The 18,836-nt window shown below is 34.4% G+C and overlaps 12 protein-coding genes and 1 pseudogene across 13 annotated transcripts, besides 3 other annotated features; 10 read left to right on the forward strand and 3 right to left on the reverse strand.

Annotated features, from left to right (window-relative positions):
- Nucleotides 1-1,429: part of a mobile genetic element that runs on past the window's edge.
- On the forward strand, nt 994-1,265 carry TVAGG3_0075830 (annotated as a pseudogene). Its single transcript has one exon. A coding segment is annotated over exon 1 (272 nt).
- Nucleotides 1,430-1,609: a terminal%2Cinverted (terminal inverted repeat of Maverick-1A transposon ID:TVAGG3_0075840).
- Nucleotides 1,430-18,836: part of a mobile genetic element that runs on past the window's edge.
- On the reverse strand, nt 1,610-1,936 carry TVAGG3_0075850 (uncharacterized protein; the record flags this gene model as incomplete). Its single annotated transcript, XM_051221867.1, has 1 exon — nt 1,610-1,936. The coding sequence occupies one exon, from the start codon at nt 1,934-1,936 to the stop codon at nt 1,610-1,612; it is 327 nt and encodes a 108-aa protein (XP_051106853.1).
- On the reverse strand, nt 2,109-2,636 carry TVAGG3_0075860 (protein of unknown function, DUF4107 family; the record flags this gene model as incomplete). The annotated part of the gene is made up of 1 exon (XM_051221868.1): nt 2,109-2,636. The coding sequence occupies one exon, from the start codon at nt 2,634-2,636 to the stop codon at nt 2,109-2,111; it is 528 nt and encodes a 175-aa protein (XP_051106854.1).
- TVAGG3_0075870 (uncharacterized protein) lies at nt 2,835-3,641 on the reverse strand (the record flags this gene model as incomplete). Its single annotated transcript, XM_051221869.1, has 1 exon — nt 2,835-3,641. One exon carries the CDS (start codon nt 3,639-3,641, stop codon nt 2,835-2,837), a length of 807 nt encoding a protein of 268 aa, XP_051106855.1.
- On the forward strand, nt 4,117-4,620 carry TVAGG3_0075880 (protein of unknown function, DUF4106 family; the record flags this gene model as incomplete). The annotated part of the gene is made up of 1 exon (XM_051221870.1): nt 4,117-4,620. The coding sequence occupies one exon, from the start codon at nt 4,117-4,119 to the stop codon at nt 4,618-4,620; it is 504 nt and encodes a 167-aa protein (XP_051106856.1).
- TVAGG3_0075890 (organellar and viral DNA polymerase type B) lies at nt 6,781-7,327 on the forward strand (the record flags this gene model as incomplete). The annotated part of the gene is made up of 1 exon (XM_051221871.1): nt 6,781-7,327. A coding segment is annotated over one exon (547 nt), but the record flags the coding sequence as incomplete, so codon positions are not given.
- On the forward strand, nt 7,734-9,451 carry TVAGG3_0075900 (keratin-associated protein family; the record flags this gene model as incomplete). Its single annotated transcript, XM_051221872.1, has 1 exon — nt 7,734-9,451. A coding segment is annotated over one exon (1,718 nt), but the record flags the coding sequence as incomplete, so codon positions are not given.
- TVAGG3_0075910 (integrase core domain containing protein family) lies at nt 9,886-10,971 on the forward strand (the record flags this gene model as incomplete). The annotated part of the gene is made up of 1 exon (XM_051221873.1): nt 9,886-10,971. One exon carries the CDS (start codon nt 9,886-9,888, stop codon nt 10,969-10,971), a length of 1,086 nt encoding a protein of 361 aa, XP_051106859.1.
- Nucleotides 11,378-12,106, forward strand: TVAGG3_0075920 (organellar and viral DNA polymerase type B; the record flags this gene model as incomplete). The annotated part of the gene is made up of 1 exon (XM_051221874.1): nt 11,378-12,106. One exon carries the CDS (start codon nt 11,378-11,380, stop codon nt 12,104-12,106), a length of 729 nt encoding a protein of 242 aa, XP_051106860.1.
- Nucleotides 13,343-14,089, forward strand: TVAGG3_0075930 (KilA, N-terminal/APSES-type HTH, DNA-binding family; the record flags this gene model as incomplete). The annotated part of the gene is made up of 1 exon (XM_051221875.1): nt 13,343-14,089. The coding sequence occupies one exon, from the start codon at nt 13,343-13,345 to the stop codon at nt 14,087-14,089; it is 747 nt and encodes a 248-aa protein (XP_051106861.1).
- TVAGG3_0075940 (uncharacterized protein) lies at nt 14,755-15,132 on the forward strand (the record flags this gene model as incomplete). The annotated part of the gene is made up of 1 exon (XM_051221876.1): nt 14,755-15,132. One exon carries the CDS (start codon nt 14,755-14,757, stop codon nt 15,130-15,132), a length of 378 nt encoding a protein of 125 aa, XP_051106862.1.
- TVAGG3_0075950 (organellar and viral DNA polymerase type B) lies at nt 15,184-15,610 on the forward strand (the record flags this gene model as incomplete). The annotated part of the gene is made up of 1 exon (XM_051221877.1): nt 15,184-15,610. A coding segment is annotated over one exon (427 nt), but the record flags the coding sequence as incomplete, so codon positions are not given.
- TVAGG3_0075960 (organellar and viral DNA polymerase type B) lies at nt 15,814-16,818 on the forward strand (the record flags this gene model as incomplete). The annotated part of the gene is made up of 1 exon (XM_051221878.1): nt 15,814-16,818. A coding segment is annotated over one exon (1,005 nt), but the record flags the coding sequence as incomplete, so codon positions are not given.

Consider the following 18,836-nt stretch of genomic DNA (forward strand, 5'->3'; position numbering starts at 1 on the left):
CCGAATGACTCCATACATCTTCATGTCGAGTCTTTGAGAAAACATCTACTTTCTTTATTTGTTCGGTAGTTTGTGAGTTTGAAGTTATATATGCTTCTTCTCTTGCGTTGTCTTGAGAATATACGATACGACCATTTGCAAGGATTTGATATCCAGCAACTGCATAGAAAGCGTCATCGAAGCCAATCCAAAATCCTGGTGGGTTTATTTTATTGGAACCTGAACCAATTTCTTTATCTACAATAAATTGACCTTCCATTTTATACGTAATGAATGTATTGTAAAGGTCCAACATATTTTCACCAGGAGGTGAGAGATTGAATGTTACCCATGTGTTATCTTTAGCAGTTCCAGGTTGTGATGGAATCTTTGCGTCAGAATATTTTCTATTAGTGTCCCCAATTTGAACTGCATTGTCTATGATATCGAAATATGAGCGAATCTGATGAATATGCTCTGCTGGAGTAAATTTGTTTAACTGTTCGTTCTGCATGTCTTTGATTCGGATAAAAATATCTATTTACTTCATTATTCTCACTCTTCTTCTTGGCATTCGTGGTGGAAGTTGTTTCTTGACATTTTCAATGAACTGTACATTCTCTTTTGTCTCAACTTCTTTCACTGGCGGTCAGGATTCTTTGACTCGGTTTGTTTTTCAATGAAATTCACGAACTTTGCAATAAGCTCTTGGTTCGTTATTGAAAGTACATCTGGCTTCTTTTCTTCTGGTTCTATTGACTTTTCAGTTTGAATAGAAGGCTTAACATGGGCTTCGCCCTCGGTGCCATGCACCTTAATGTTGTCGCTTTCTGCATTCGCTAATGGAACCTTTCTTTTTCTTACGTATATTGTACCATCTTTACTCTGACTTACGTAATAGAAAGGATGTTGTATTCCTCTTGCGTCATTTAATATAATAGACTCTCGCTCTGATTTTGACAAGCTCATTTTACATCGGTTAAAGTTTTAATTTTGTTTTTTATCTGCAGTCAAATGACTCAGACAAGCCCTACGGACAAGACCCAAGGGTCATAGATGTTGAAGCATTGAAGAAAGAAATTCGTGAGCAAATTTTATCCGAACTGAAGGAACAAAAACAAGAACAAAAGCCAGAGAGACCAAAGAGAAAACTTAGTGAAAAACAACTTGCTGCATTAGCTGCTGGAAGACAGAAGAACCCACGTTTGCTGGCGAAGAAAGCTAGAGAAGAAGCAAAAGCAAAGGAAGAACAAAAAGCTAAAGAAGCTGAAGCAAAGAAAGAGTAAATGTGTTATTTTTATCGGAACTAAATGTATAGACAAATACCTTTATCTGTTGCGTTCAGTAGTGAAAACCCTGACGTCAAAATAAAGGGGAACAGAGTAACGTTTAAGTTTCCAACAGACTGGATTGTGAACATAAATGAAGAGAAGTACATTGGCATAACAAAAGTTAGTATGGGTAAGTCGTGTACTGAGGCACTGCGCGCCTCCATACACCACTTAGCTGTTTTGACACTTTACAAAACCAGTAACGTATATTTTACAACACAAACACAAACACCAACTTAACCTTAAATATTTATAAAGCCGCCAACCACTTCACCTTACTACTGTAAAAATAAACGTTCTCACTTACAAAAGTATTGCAACTCTTCCCATTGCTGTGCTTCACACAATAGTTCATATTCTTCAGTATCGCTGCTGTCGCTCCAATCGTCAGAGTCAAAGTCACTGTCAAAATAAATGTTAGTAAGTTTTGACAAAGCTAATGAAACACGTTTACCGTTTGTATCGTATGCTTGTATAAACTTTCCATTCTTCATTCCTTCATAAACGCTCAAACTAACTTTACCCTTTCTCCCTCGTATCTGATAGAATGTATTTTCACGAGGAACGAAGAACAAATTCTTGAACTCATGACCGTTGTAGTTTGTTATCTCAATAGTTTTCGTCATTTATATAAAAATAAACTTAAAAATAAAATAAAAATTTTCAGTAAAATAAAAATAAACTTAAAATAAATGATATCACCACCTCACACGTATGAAAACATAGCACAAAAATAATGTTTATGTTAGAATGTTAGATCTAACACGTTTTCTAACCTCTTTTCTAACCATGTTGAATTCATTGCTTTATAACTCTCTTCCTTGGTTTCTTTTTAGTTGCTTTCTTCACGTCTGTCTCCAGCTTAACTGTCTTTCTTCTTCGTCCGTAATGATACCAGTTACTTCCACCAGTCAATGGGTCAAATGGTCTTTCGTAAGGGTTTCCATACATTCCATAGGGACCATACGGAAGAACTACTGGTGGAGAAGAAACATTTTCTTTAGTTCCATCGACTCTATTTAAATGCATTGTTTCACCTTTCATCTGGTCATTAAAGTCTTTTGCATGTTTTGCAAACTCATCGTCCTTTCCTAAAGCATTTTCTGACTCAGTCGCAACCAAATTGGATGCTTTATTTATGAGCCCTATTTTATTTAATCTTAACTTCTTTGCAACCCAGCCTCCAATCTTTCCTTTATTTGCATCTAATGTCTTCGAAACTCTTCCTCCACTCATTTTATTTACTGCGTCATAAGCCCCAAGTGCTTTTGCTCCAAATGCTAATGCTTTTGTTCCCATTGCGCCTAAAGCTGCCCAAGCTACCATTTACACCATATTAAAATCATCTCTCTTCAATATTATCTCATAAAAGTTCTCTTTACTGGAGAAAGTCAATGAAACATAAACATTCTCATTCATAAACTTCTTTCTTATCTCATCTATACGCTTCAAAATGTCTGAACAATTGCTAACATCTTCTACAACAGTTATTTCATCATGAATGACCTTTAAAAACAAGCTCATTTAATATGCTATTAAAATCATCTCAATAATGAGTCCATCCTTTCCGTCTTTGGGTAGCACAACATCTTTCATTGAAGAAGGTTCAACAAGTCTTATATTAAACTTACTGACAAAGTTTGTTATACTATAATGCTTCGGCGGCGAATACATATAGTTTGAAAGACATAATATAGATTCTTCAGCAAATTCACTTATACTGGATTTTATAACAATGTTCTCACGAGACCAAATACCACCAATTGACAATCTTGTAAGCAATCCTGCTGAACCTTCTACTGTAAACGTCGATGGTAACATTCCACGAAGGTCATCTATTGACATCGTTGAGTCACTGAATTTAAATATTTTCTTAAAGCAATCGTCATTATCTAACCATGCAATAGCTTTGAAGTTTTCATTCGAATATACATCTGCTTCATTAAATGTAAAACCTGACTTCTTTGCAGAGACGACTTTAAAATCTATTGCATTTGTTTCAAAATTATACGCTATGGTAACTTCTGAAGGTAATGGGTGTCCTTCCGCAGTCAGTTGTTCTCTCACTACCGTTTGAAGCTTTGTGTTAAAAACTTTCATGTCATCTCCTGTGTCTAGGTTCACATACACAGCAATAGGAAAACTATCTTGCTTCTTTGTCTCATCATTATATCTCAAAACATTAAAGTTCTTCAATAATATTGTCCTTCCTGCTGGAATACTTCTAACTTGTCTTATTTCAATAGCTTTCTCACCTCCTACATACTCTACCCAGTGTCTTGGATATTCATAAGTATACTGACTTTCTTGAATTTTGGTTGGTTTCATCATAACGTGTTCATAGTATATCTTTATACTCTTGTCAGTTAGACTCGGTGCTATGTTCTGAATATTTCTGACTTGCATTTTTAATGGAGATAAAATGAAGCATTTAATACATGACGTAGATGAAGACATGAATGAAACTACAGACAAACTTAACTCTTCTCTTATTCTTCCTTTCAGTAAGGACTATGAGTTCTGTTCAAATGGTGTTTATTTCTATTGTGGAAAGATGGGGTCAGGTAAGACATTTAACCTCATTCGTCATATACTCATAACAGAGCGTTTAGGTCAAGATTCATATTATGACCAAATCATTATATCAGCAACTTCAGACTCTATGGACTCAACAGCGAAAACATTTATGTCAAAAGTTCAAGCCTCTGTCGTTAAAGTTCCAGATAGCGAACTCATTGAATTTCTTCAACGTTACATTCGACGTAAGAGGAAATATTATGCCATCGTTGAATTTATACAGTCAGGAATGCAAAAGACTTCAGAAGAGATGGAAAGAATTATTGACAAACACCACTTACGTCAATACTCAGGAGTTTACGATATGAAACGACTTACAAACTACATTCTGTCAAAACTTTCAAAATACCCCTTCAAAAAGTATCCTTCAAACACTCTGCTCGTTTGCGACGACTTCGCCGGAAAAGGTTTAGTGTCAAAGCCTGACTCACCATTAGCTAACATCATTACTAAAGTCAGACATTACCACTTAACTGTAGCAATACTTATGCAAACATGGAGGTTTTTAGCTTTAAACATAAAACGTCTCATAACTGACTTCGTTATCTTTCAAGGTTTCTCACGCTATGATATTGAACTCATTTGGAAACAGTCAGGTATAACATTACCTTTTGAAGAAATTTGGGAAGCATATAAGTCTCTCATCTCTCCTCGTTCATACCTTGAGATTCATATCATGACTAATACCATTAAAGTCAAAAATATTCCATGGGAACGACCAACATTGTTTTAAAGTTTAACCTTCAATTGACTGATGGTAAACAAATTCCATGCATCTCTGTCGCCATTTCTGTTAATATTTTTGCTGTCATTCATATCATCCACTTCCCCATCCGTTAACTTTTGAGGATATGCGTTAGAATAGCTGTTCTTAAATGAAGGCTTTTCACCTTTTAGCGCATAAACTCTATAACTTTCTGCATACTTTATGTTTGAACCTCCTGAGCCATCATTGACATAAATTTTTATAGGCTTCCACCCTTTGTTCATGTTCCTGCTTCTTCCCTTAGCTCTTTTGTTCAGTAGTTCTACATCTTTATACACAGCACCTGTCTCAGTGAATTCAACAATATTTTCATTCGTTAGCTTTACATTCAAACCCTTGTCGAGTATATTGTTCATTTCATACATATAAAAGGTTTTTATTCTATATGAAATGAGAAGCAAATCCATCTTAGCTGGTGCCGTTAATGTTCCAATTGAACCAACATCAAATGTTGACTCACGAACGACAAACAATATTGTCATAAAGAACTATAGTTCGGAGTGTTTGAAAGAAAAAGAACCAGAACTTAAGTCGGGAGGGCTCAAAGAGCCCATCTTGGCGCATGGCGCCGTGAATTTAAACTCAGCTTCAAACGCTAACGCTACATCAGATGTTAAGTTAGAGTATCCACCACTGGACCAAATTCTTTCAAGAGAAGCCAACGACAACCCTTACACAAATGTTCAAACAAATCCTTCAGATAACGTAGACCATTACCTTCTTCAGTTATATCAAACTATCTTACTCAAAGACGATAAGAAGCTTTTGACAAATCTTATAAGCAAGAACCAAATAATTCTAACAAAGGAGGACCTTGAAAATGTTATATCACGAATAACAGGGAAACAATGTGTCATTGACTATCTCGACCCTGAAATCGAATGCTGTGGTCAAACGCCACCATTCATGAAAATAGGTAACATCCGCATCATTGAAATACCAGGTACTCCAGGAGTTGAGTTTAAGTATAAATATTCGAACGAGTATACAAAACTTTCAACAGAATATAAATTATGTTTGAAATATGTTTTAGTAAATTAAAGCAGTCAGGAGGGCTCTTTGAGCCCATCTTGGCGCTTTGCGCCGTTAGTCAAAAAAATTTCAAGTTAGCAATTTGTAATATCTATCCAAAACTTCTTCAACAGTATCGAACTCATCTTCATAATGCAAACCTAATCTTATTGACTTGGTGCAGTTCTCACTAACACAATATAGCGCTTTGCGCTCGGCGCCTTTGACGCCTTTTTCTGTTCTCTTGACTGACATAACTAACTCATTTGTTTCATCAAACAGCAACAACCAAAGTTCATGACCTAATACATAACATTCATACTTTATATTTTTAGCTCTGAGTTCTCTTGTAAGCTGTTGCATTTAATATTTTCTAAAAAGTCTACTTCAACAGTCATTCGCACTGGTGCCTTCAGTTCTACAGGCTCTCCTTGAAAGTCAACTAGTCTGAATTGCATGTCTTTCAAATTATGAGGACTAATGCGAACCCATTTACCTAAATGAGTTGCTATGACAGGAACGTTTGGAATGAACATTGAATTTACTTCATAACAGAAAGACTTATATTCTACTGAACCTTTACTATTAACTCCTGAAATACCTGTGACATTAGCTATTTTTGACTCAATGTATAAACAATTGCCATAACATACGTATGGAACAGATTTCATCTCAATCGTTTTGTCAAACTTTTCAAAGGAAATGTCATATGGTATGCTCCCAGAAGCAATTGAACTCTATGACTCATTCGTGTTATCTTAAACTCCTTCGCATAACTGAACTTCAAAACTCCTGCAATAAGTTTAACATTCATTAAGTTTTCTTCGTTCTCCTTGTTTATTGTAGTATTTATGAGCGCATTTAACACTCCAGCTAATGTTTCCATCTTATATTCTACATTATTGTGAAATCTTATTTCATGCTTCTTTCCATCTATTTCAAACTCCATGAAATCTGTTTCATCTGTTATGACAAAAGTTGCGATAGTATTGAAGTCAACAACTCTGAAAGCAAGCGCTTCATTCTGAAGACCTAAGTTTGTTTGTAGCTTTACTGTTCCGTATTCGTTTGGGTCAGTACTTTGCAAATAGAACAACATTTTATTCTCATTAAAATATGACTATTGCTGCATATGCGTATGAAACAAATGAAGCAAGAAGAGCACATGAACTAGTAAACGAAAACTCAACTTTAACCATTGAAGGCAATGATTTAGTCATTGACGATGGAAAAACTAAAAAAGTCATTGATTTCGATACTTTTAACACTTATGACCCATTCATTACAATAAGTAAAGTTCCTATCATAAATGATGGAACGGTGCAATATATAAATTCTACAGTAGATGCCTCATTAGTGAAAGTACTGAATGTTCTCATTGAATTGTTAAAGAGCTTTCGATTTGACGACAACATTAAATGCCTAAAGAATTTAGTCATGAATGAGAAACAAATATTAGGAGTTGCTGGTAGCAGTAATGATGTACACCTTATGACATTAGAATATTATAACGAACATAAAGATGAACTGAAAGGAGAGAAGGGTGACACCGGACCACAAGGAATACAAGGACCTCAAGGAATACAAGGACCTAAGGAATACAAGGACCTCAAGGCGAAAACGGTTTGGATGGAAAGGATGGAAAGGATGGAAAAACTGCTAAATCATGGATATGGGACCTTATAAATACTGGTTTAACAGCTGCTTCATATGGAGTTCTTCAATACCAAATCGGAAAGATATGGGCAGTACTTGGTGAAGAAGCTTTAGATGATGTTAAAAATGCTTTGAACTTCATTTCAAATGGTTCGGATACTATTAAAACTTTATCTGGTTGGATGCAAGAAACAAGGAGTCAAATAGATACTGTAAGACGTATAGCAAACAATGCACGTACGGGATTGGATACTTTACGAAAAGCACAAAATACACTAAAGGAAGCAAATGATATTCTTGGCTCAGTATCAGACATGCATGAAGATTGGCTTAAAGGTATTGACAAATCTTTAAAAAATCACAGTCAGTCTATTGCTGACTACAAGAAAAGTATAGATTTTTTACATAGTGCTATGGACGTACATGATGGAAGCATAAGGAACTTACTTAATGCTAACAATAACTTACCAGGAACTATTAAAGCATTTATAAAGTCCTTTGTAAAACCCGGTGCTCTAACATTTAGGTCTTTGAGAGCAAGAGCATTGAAGTCAAGAGATGCAGAAACTCCAACAGAAACTCCAGAAGGAACTGAAACAACAGAAACTCCAGAAGAACCACCAAAACCAACAGCTAATGAAATATTGTTCGAATATTTTCCAAGGTACTCTGTTCTCATTGCATACATTCAAGAAATACTTAAGAAAGCAGACTTGACTTTAGGAGATGATGAAAGTTCTGTATATCTTTCGTTCCAATTCCAAATAGCAGAACTTTTGAGACAGATATGCTTAATGTATGACAACATCTCTGATTTCACAAGATATGACGACGACCATGACCCCGAACACGGTGAAGAAGAAGTTTTACAAACATCCATTAAGACAGGAAAGGTTTTAACTCAAAGTCTCATTATTGACACCAAAGATGGCGAAGTGGACGTTCTTCAAGAGCTGAAGAAAAATACTTCTTCGGGAGGTGGTGGTAGGCATGAACTTGAAATAAATGAGATAGAAGAGAAATTAGCCGAAAAAGCAGATAAAGAACATAAACACAATATCTCCGATATAAATGAACTTCAAGCTACATTAAATAGTAAAGCGGACAAAAATGAACTTGACGCAACGAACAAAGTTTTGAAATCTCATAAACACAATATCTCCGATATAAATGAACTTCAAACTTCTTTAGACAATAAAGCAGACAAAAACCATGTTCATTATATAAGTTCTGATGAACAGATTATAACGGACTATCATGGATATTTAACACAGGGTGAAAAAGTGAATACGAAAAATGTTAATGAAAGAAGATATAAATTCATTCGTGCTAAAGGTTATGACATACACTGTACTGTACAGTATGACACAGGTATAGCACCACAATCATTTGGTTATAACGCTGAAATTTATGCTTCATACTTCTTTGTTAACGGTGTATTAGTTGAACCAAGATTTACTTTGAGAGTTAAGTCAAAAATAACTTTTGAAGATGCTATTAAAAGTAAAGCTGACAAAACAGAACTTGACGCAACGAACAAAGTTTTGAAATCTCATAAACACAATATCTCCGATATAAATGAACTTCAAACTTCTTTAGACAGTAAAGCCGACAAAAATCATACACATAAATCCTTCACTACTGTTAGAGCAGACGACATAATATTGAACTATGATTTGGGTTCAAGTGCACCTTTAGAGAATCCGAGTACAAGCGTAAAAGATACTCTTAACAGTTTAGATAACAGTTGCAGGAACATTGAAAGTCATGCCAGAAACTTTGAAGCATATGAACTACCAGCAATGTTAGATAAGAAAGCCGACAAAACTTATGTGGATACAGAACTAACAAAGAAATTTTCGAAACCAGATACAATGACATTTACAACAGAAATTATAAATGGTGAACCAGCAACTCCATTTGAATTTGTTAGAGGTCTTCAACCAGATACTTTTGAATTTTTCTTGGATAATTCTATTGAACTAACATTACATTATAAAAGTGGAACAAATGCAACATTTCATCCGGGAGATACATTCCAAATGGTATTTAATGACATAAGTTCTTTAGAATATGTTTATAGAGTTATGAGCATATATGATTTAATATATCCTATAGGAGCTGTTTATACGTCTATGAATCCAATAAATCCAAACACTTTATTTGGTGGTAGATGGTATGAAATAGTTGACAGTTTTCCATTCTACACTAATACGCAGTCAATGAAGATGGGAGGTTCAAAGAAAATAGGTATTGAAAACCTTCCTTCACATATGCATAGGTTCAGTGGAAGAACATCTGTGGAAGGAAACCATTCACATTCAATAACAAAAAGAGGTTATATAAATTCTTGCAGCGGGTTCGAATAGACAGGGAATGAATAGATATGATATCTCAGATGACCCAAAGATGTTAGCACAGGTATTTTCTGTGGAACTGCAGGAAATCATACACATGTTGTAGCTGGTATTACAGACCCAGCAGGTAATGGAAAAGATTATATGCCTCCTTATATAACAATGCACGCTTGGATACGAGTTGGTTAAAATCTTTAACTTTACATAAATGAGCTTGAAAGAAGTATTCGAACAACATCCATGGAGGTCTTTTAAGAAATTCAATGAAGCTGCAAAGAGTTCGGGATTTACTAACAGAGCTGAAGTGAAAAGGTTCTTTGACAAAAATGTTGTACATCAAACAAAAATAAATCCTTACGACTACTTTTTACCAATTTACTCCAACACTCCTGACGCATACCAATTTGACACTCTCATTCAAAGCAGAAAAGGAGGACATAAACCATTCCTCATCTTCATTAATGTTAACACTCGCAAAGCTTTTGCGTATATAATGAGAAATAAAGGAACTCATGAAGTGTTAAGAGTTTTACAAAAGTTTGTAGCAGAACATAGCCCAAGTATTTTAACATCAGACCAAGACGGTGCATACCTCAGCAACGAAATCACAGAATTTCTCATTAAGCATAACATAACTCACTACACTACTGAAGACCATAACCATAACATACTCGGTATCATTAACCGCTTCATAAGGACTCTCAGAGATTTAAATCAAGAGCGAGACTTTACCGAAGAAACAATGAAACATTTCATCGAAGTTTACAATTCCTCAACACATTCTACAACAGGACATACACCAAATTCAATGACACAACAACAAGAAGAAAAGTATATACAAAAGAAACGAAGTCAAACACAAAATATCAGAAATTCAACACAATTTACTCTCATTCCTGGAACAAAAGTTCGTGTAGTTCTTGACGACAAACCGTTGACAAAGAAACGTTTAAGGTTAAGTCGAAATTATTATATCGTAGACTCTACGCAAGGTAATGGATATCTTATAAAAGCTGCTGACGACTCCATAGCATTTTACCCTCGTCATAAATTAGTCGAAAGTAGTAATGGCAAACTTGCTGAAACCATTGACGAAGCAAAGCGAGGAGTGGTTATTGAAATACTTGACTACAACATAAACGATGACACTTATAAAGTAAGATATGAAGGAGGCGTTGAAGATGTTATACCATCTAAGAACTTGAGAGAATCTAAACCAACTCATCTGGGACCATTAGAGCGGGAGTACTGGAAAGATAAAAACATGCCAGAAAGAATAAGAAAATTCTTCTAAACTTTTTCGTTGGATGTAAATCAGACAAAAATATATTATAGGTGAAGAGGTGAGATTTCACCTGTTTTCTCACCTGTTTTTTCACCTCTTGAATTTTCGTGAATTTCCTTAAGATAGAAAAAATAAAGTTAGTTTTATTTTTATTTATTTTTTATTTTGTATAAAAGATATGATTTCAACAATCGGCACAACAACAATTCAAGCCGCGAACGGCGGGACTCTGTCCACAACAACTTCACCAAACTCGTTAGTCATGAATCCAACATCTATGTTAGTAGAGATGGAAAGCTTCATTCCTTCTTCATTTACTTTCGAAACAGAAATACAAAAAATTAAGCAGGAACTTTTAACAAGTAATTTAGACTGTAGTGCGAAAGATGAAACAAATGAACAGTATCTTTATGAAATGGAGGACCTCATCGACCATTTACCTAAACTACCTGAAATTCAGCATCAAAAACTAACTATTCCTGAATTCGACGAAATTGAAGTCAAAGCAACTGACTCAGTAGAAATAAAGAAGTTCATACGTAAAGTAAATTATGAATTCCTTGGTTTTCATTGCAACCATAAAGTTATGGACAAAGATTGCGATATGGTATATAAGAATGTTTCTGACATATATAAATCTGAAGAATTTAAGACCTACGACAACTTTGTTTCGTTAGTTGCTGAATGTGTTTGGGAAATAAGAGATAAAGATAGAAGAGGCAAAGTATGGAACGAACAACTAAGACCCGCTATGTTTGAGATGAAGAGAGCAATTGACGCTTTAGTTGTTCTAGCAGGTCAAATTTCAATGTATAATGCAAAAATGAACCCACAATGTTCAAAATGTAAAGCAGCAATAAGGAAATATAACTACTCCGTCAAAGAGATAGAAAGAATGCGAAACGACTATGCAGACTTAAAGAAAGAAGCAGAAAAGCCAGCAGAAGATAAAATGGACATGTTAGCATTTCTGAACAAAAACTATCCAACAGTAGAAGATTTCCTTCTATCTGACGTCAAGAAGAAATATAAAGAGACTTTCGGCATTGTTAAAACTTTTGATATCCTCAGCGAAGAAATAGAAGCTACAAAACTGTTTAGGATTTCAAATATACATCGTACAATTCATGTAAAACGCTTGTGAAAAAAAGAGGTGAAAAATTAGGTGAAAAAAGAGGTGAAATCTCACCTCTTCACCTAAATTATATTTTTGGTCATTTACACTCATTTACGAAGAAGTCATGACAAAGCATTTACGATGAAATCTTGACAAGGCATTTACGAAGAAGTTATGACAAAGCATTTACGAAGAAGTTATGACAAAGCATTTACGAAGAAGTTATGACAAAGCATTTACGAAGAAGTTATGACAAAGTCATGAGGGTGAAAAATTAGGTGAAAAAAGAGGTGAAATCTCACCTCTTCACCTAAATTATATTTTTGGTCAAAGCTTCCACGAGAGAAAAGATTCCTCATTTGCTAAGGATTCCAAAAATGAAAAAATCGTTGATTTCGGCTGAGAAAAAACGGCAAAAACCCTTCTTCCACGGGAACAAAGAAATAAAGAAGAAATAAAGTAAATTTTTTATTTATTCCCGTGGAAGATAGAGCACTTTTATGACACTTTTTATTCACGACAAACAAGACAAATAAAGAAAATAAGAAAATACGGCGCTGTCGCGGTTCGAACCACAGACCCTGACCCCTCCATAACACCACCTTAGACCACTGTGCTACGTAGCCTGTCGACATAAGATTTTATAAATTGCATATTTGACGTAAATTTATTTCCATCTGGCTTCCCACTGCATAAGATATTCATACGTGTTTGTAAGACATTCATTAAACTTCTTTTCTATTGCATCTAATCTTGCGTTATTTTTTTCAATAACTTGTCTGTATTCTTCATCATCTCCAGCAGTGTTTGGGTCTTCACGTTTAAAATATTCATTGTTAACCAATTTTTTATCTACAAATTTTATTAGTGTTTGATTCACTTCGTTATGATAACGGTCATATTCTTTCAATACGTAAGTGAAGACAAAATGCGTCGTACCTTCAATCTTAAAGCTTAAAGAACTTTCAACACAGTTTTGAGGGTCTGTCAGTGCGTCAATGAGATAGTATTCGAAGTCAGTCAATAATCTTTTTAAAGTCATTTCATACAGGATAAAATTTAATGTTGTGAAGAAATAGTGTTTATCTCAAAAAAAATAAAGTTAGTTTTTATTTTATTTATTTTTTTATCCTGTATGTAAAGACAGATATGTCAACATTAGAGAACACAACAACTGCTATCGTTCATGAAGTCATAAATGAAGAATACGAATACATACAGTATAACAAACAATTGAGACTCATTCGTTCTGTCAAAGACGACATGTACCAAATGCAAAGTATTTTGACGGCTTGTTTTGCTCCAGATACTAAGCTTCCTAAAGACTGGTTTAGGAACCAAAGCACCATAGAACTATTAAGTGAAGCACAGCGAGACGTACTTTTTTCTGAAAACAGTGAAGAACAGCGAGTAGGTAAAAAATCCCAGTCGCCAAAACTCTATGAAAACCGTGAAAAATTGCCAAACGGTTTGAGAGGATATTATGTTCATAGACTTTTAGTAAATGCAGTTGCAATGTGGGCTTCACCACGTTATGCTTGGAATATTTACAAACTTCTTGACGAACTTCACAGACAAGAACGTGGAGAGATGGAAAAGAAACTTCAAGCAAAAGATGAAGTCATTGAATCCAAAGACAAAAGCATACAGAAAAGAATACCGCGTTCAGTACCAAAAGGAAAGGAAAAGAACTATAAGTATATGATTTATACTGAAGAGTTGGAGAATGAAGAAGACAGAGATATGGTTATGTTGCATTTAGTCAGAAGAAACAACAAAAGCTTTTACGACCTTGCTAAAATATATAAATCTGACAGAAACTGGTTCTATCGTGAAAACTTACCGATTTCAATGACACCGAATGAGCAAATAAAAGAAATTGTCAAAAATACTCTTCCTCAAACACACTATGACATCAAAGGTTGCACAATACTTACCTTCAAAGAAGACTTACCATTACTGAAGGAAAAAATAACAGAATATTTCGATAACTTCAAAGAGGAAGAATGAAGTCACGACAACATTAACGAAGAAGTCACGACAACATTAACGAAGAGAGAATGAGGTGAAAAAACAGGTGAAATCTCACCTCTTCACCAAAAATATATTTTTGGTTAAATAGCTTCAGGGTCAATTTCTTCAACCATTTCACTTCCTTCGTCAATGTCAATAGAAGCTTCTTCAACCTTTGGTAAGAACTTTTGTATAACATCTTTGTTCGTTATTGTCTTCAGAGATGAAGGATAATATTTCACAGATGTTTCACCCTTCTTATATTCTTTCTGTTCGGAAAGATTCATAGCAATACTGAAGAAGTCAATGTTGGAGTTCTTTATAACAGTATAATGAGTATCTTTGACATTCACGAAGAAACCCTTTTGTTTCAAAACTACTGCTAACTCTTGTGAAGTATAACGTTTGCGGTCAATGACAATAGCTAATGGTCTGACATACTGACCGAACTTAGATTCTTTCACAAACTTCTTGTTAAAGATAACATTAACGTTTGAGAACCATTGAACTCATTCTTGATGGCAGTAGCGAGAGCATTGTATGAAAAGAACTTGCAATCTTGCATGTGTTTCATTAAAATAAAAATATTAAATTATTTTGAAAAATAACTTAAAAAAATGTAATCTAATTTTTCAAAAAATATTTTTTATCCGATAGAAAAGATGACAGAAAAATTAACTTTTTACATAGCGCCAGACCCTTCTTGCCCACATCCTTTTAAGCCACAATATATAGACATAGAACTAAATAGAGAAAGCGAAATTCCACAATATATATACATAGAACTAAATAGTGAAGGCGAAATTCTACAAACAGAAGAAAGCGAAATTCCACAAACATATAGAGACCTAGATAACGAAAATGGATATGCGCTATTCTGGTTAGATTGTCCTTATAAAATGTATGAAAAAAAGGCTTTATATGAAGAATATAGAAAATATTGTCATGAAAACGATATAAGACCAAGCTCTAGAGAAAAATTCTATGCTGGTATAAAACATCTTTTCGAAGTTCGGAATGGCAAATATATAAAGAAATAATTTTTCTAAGTTTATTTTTTCGAAAAAATATTTTTTTATTTCCTACTAAAGATGTATCGGAAGTTGTCTAAGTTAGAACACTCGGAAATAAAACAACTTCTTACAGAAGCTAATATAGATGTTGCAAAACATTACGCGACAAACAAAAAAGCACTCGCTGACTTCATTAAAGACTACAATGGTGCAATAAGTTATGATAGAATTCATGAGTTCATAAAGCCGCAACGCGGCGAGGACGAAGTCCATGCAAGAGCATTTCCTTTAAATGACATTGCTATTGACTTATATCATAGACGTTCAGTACCTCATGAAGTAAGAAGAGAAATGTTTGACATAACAAATGCGAACGTTGGTCATACTCGTAAAGCTCTTTCGCATGATGTTCGTCAAGAAATGTTTGACATAACAAATGCAAACGTTGGTGAAACAAGAAGAAGAGACGACACACTGAAACAACAGAGAAGAGAGATGTTTAAAAGTGCTATAGAACAAGTTCGCAAAGCTAACGATGTCATTCGTTCCATTGACGACAAACCAAAAGAAGGTGAGAGATGGTTAAAGAAAGATGAAGAGAATAGGAAGAGAAATGTGAAGTCAGGCAATAGACTCATTGACTTTAACATCGAAGCTTTAGATGAACCAAACAGAGAATATTTACACAAACATTTCGGTAAGGTTTTCATGAGACTCTTAGAGAAAATTAAAATAAACTCGCAACAAAGATGGATGGTATGTTATAAACTTGGTGGAAAGTATGAATGTTCTACGTTAAACCTCAATAATATTGGAACATTACTACATCAGCTCTTGAAGGAGAACTTTATATCAGAGATAGAAGCAAATGCTGCAGGTATTGTTGAAATGCACTATGACTTCTTCTTGACAAACATAAAGAATCTTACTGAAATAAAGATGTATGATTTAACAGAATATGAAGGCTTAACGATGTCAGATGTAAAGAAAGGCAAACCAAAAAAGAGACCATATAGAGATGAAAGCACACTGACAAATGACCAGAAAGCCATTTTGGAAGCTCTTAAGCAAACAGGAAACCCAGCACTTATAGAAAGCTTTTGGAAAGATAATGGTGAAAAGAAGTTTTATAAGAAGAGAAGCGGTCAGTTATGGAAGTATCTTTGCACATTACCTATAAATCTTGAACGCTACCAAATCTTCAATGAACTGAACAAAAGAACTGCAATACTTATGACAGAGGACAATTGTTTCGTTTATGCTTGCATTCAGGCTGGAGTAAATGAAGAAACTATTGACCACATGAGAGAAGTCATTCGTGTTAGAGACTTTCCTCAAAGTAAAGTACAAGAAATTTCTGACGCAACAGGTATAGCATTTAATGTTACCATTGGTTATTTCAATGACTCAAGACATAATGAAATAAAGAGATATATACCAAAAGAATGCGAAACTGTTAGAACTATTGACTTACTTCTTGTTGAAGACCACTACATGCTAAATGAAAGACTTCCAATGACAACATACTTCATTCGAAACTATAAAGAAATTCTCAAAGCTTGTGGTGGAATGAACATTGAGAAACAGATGAAGATTTATACAAAGAGAGAAGATAAATATGTAGTTCGTTATGATAGAACAACACCGTTATGGGATGTTATGAAAACATTGTGGGAGTGCAAATATTTCGAACCTATTTCTTATGGAGAACTTTTCACATATACTACTGACTTATATAAACAGAACCTTGCACCATTTAAAGATTTGACATATGCTCCAAAGTATTGTGTACAACTGAAGAAGAAAGCAGAGTCAAAAGAAGTAAATAAAGCTAAATGTAAATTCATTCCTGAGCACGTTTTCTTTGCTGACTTTGAGTGTAGTACGGATGGCTTTCATAAAGCTTTTAACATCTGTTATGACAGTGAAGATGGTTCAGTGAGTGAAAGCATTTGGGGTCAAAACTGTGCAACAGAATTTTTGGAAAGACTCCCTGACAAGAGTTTAATATATTTTCACAACCTCAGTTATGACATAAACTTCATCTTAAGACACATGACAGAAGTGAAAGGAACTCCCATCATTAAAGGTTCACGAACAATGCAAATAACTGGTTTATATAAAGGACGGGCAATTATTATAAAAGACTCTTACAGTGTTATAAATAAGAAGCTTAAACTATTTCCTGCTATGTTTAACTTACAAACAGGACCGAAAGAAGTATTTCCATATAACTACTACAGCAGTGTTTTGTTAGCAAATGACAACAGAACTGGTGTCATTTCTGAAGCATGTAAGTTTATCCGGGATGCAGATACATTTATGAAAAACATAGATTCCATCAAAGGTTGCAGAATAGATGAGAACCACTTCGACTTAGAAAAATATAGCACGTTTTACTGCAAACAAGATGTAAGAATTTTAAGAGAAGGTTTTGTAAAGTTCCGCAATGACTTATTGAAAGAGTTTGATTTAAACGTTTATGACTACGTTAGTATTTGTTCAATTGCTAACAAATTGTTTGAGAACAGAGTATACTTCCCGAATGGAAATCTTTATGACCTCTCAAATAAACCAAGAGAATTTATTTCGAGATGCATTCAAGGTGGAAGATGTATGTTGTCAGATAACATGAAACAAAAGAGCAAAAAGAAACTCATTGCTGACTTCGACACTGTTTCATTATATCCTTCAGCTATAGCAAGACTTTATACTTTAGAAGGTATTCCAAAAGTATTGAAGGAAGAAATGTTAAACACAGAGTATCTCATGAGACATTTATTCGATGATGACCAAAAGGAACCCATTGGTGAAAAGTTTATGTCTGGCTTCTTTGTTCTCATTAAGATAACAGAGATTGGTATACCCAGACACTTTCATTTAATAGTTTGCGACCCTGAACTAAATCCAGAACTTAACGTTCCAAGAAGTTCAAACACTTGCTGTCTCATGTATGTTGACCATATAACATTACAAGACCTCATAAAATATCAAGGTGTCAAATGTGAAGTGTTGCAAGGATACTATTACGATGGAAACAGAGATATGAGAATAAGAGATGAAGTAAAGAAGTTGTTTGAGTTAAGGTTAAAGTATAAGAAAGAAGAAAACCCCTTACAAGAAATTATAAAACTCATTCTGAACAGCATTTATGGCAAAACTATTCTATCTCCTATTGAGTCAAAAATAACCATAGTAGATGACAAAGATGCTATAAGATATGCTATAAGAAATTACAACCATATAGTGAAGTTCGAAGGTTTGGATGGTTCAGATAAAACTATTTTCAAGCTAACGAAAAGCATTTGCAGACACTTTAACTTCTGTCCACTTGGTGTTAATATTCTGTCTATGTCAAAACGTATTATGAATGAAGTATTCTGTACTGCAGAGGACATGGGTCTTCAAATATTTTACCAGGATACCGACAGTATGCACTTATATAATGAAGACATCCCAAAGCTTGCAGCAGAGTTTAAGAAGAGATACGGTAGAGAACTTATAGGAAAGAACCTTGGTCAATTTCATAGCGACTTTGCAGAAATAACACCTGGAAAACAAAGTTTAGCTTATAAAAGTATTTTCTGTGGAAAGAAGACCTACATAGACTTACTCACGAATGATTTAAATGAAGTTGCATTTCACTGCAGAATGAAAGGCGTGAAGCAAGATGTTATTGCTTTAACCGCTAATGAAATGTTTCCTGAAGCTATACAATGCTATTACAATGA

This window comes from Trichomonas vaginalis, chromosome IV (assembly GCF_026262505.1).
Source record: "Trichomonas vaginalis G3 chromosome IV, whole genome shotgun sequence".
Taxonomy (NCBI): Eukaryota; Parabasalia; order Trichomonadida; family Trichomonadidae; genus Trichomonas; species Trichomonas vaginalis.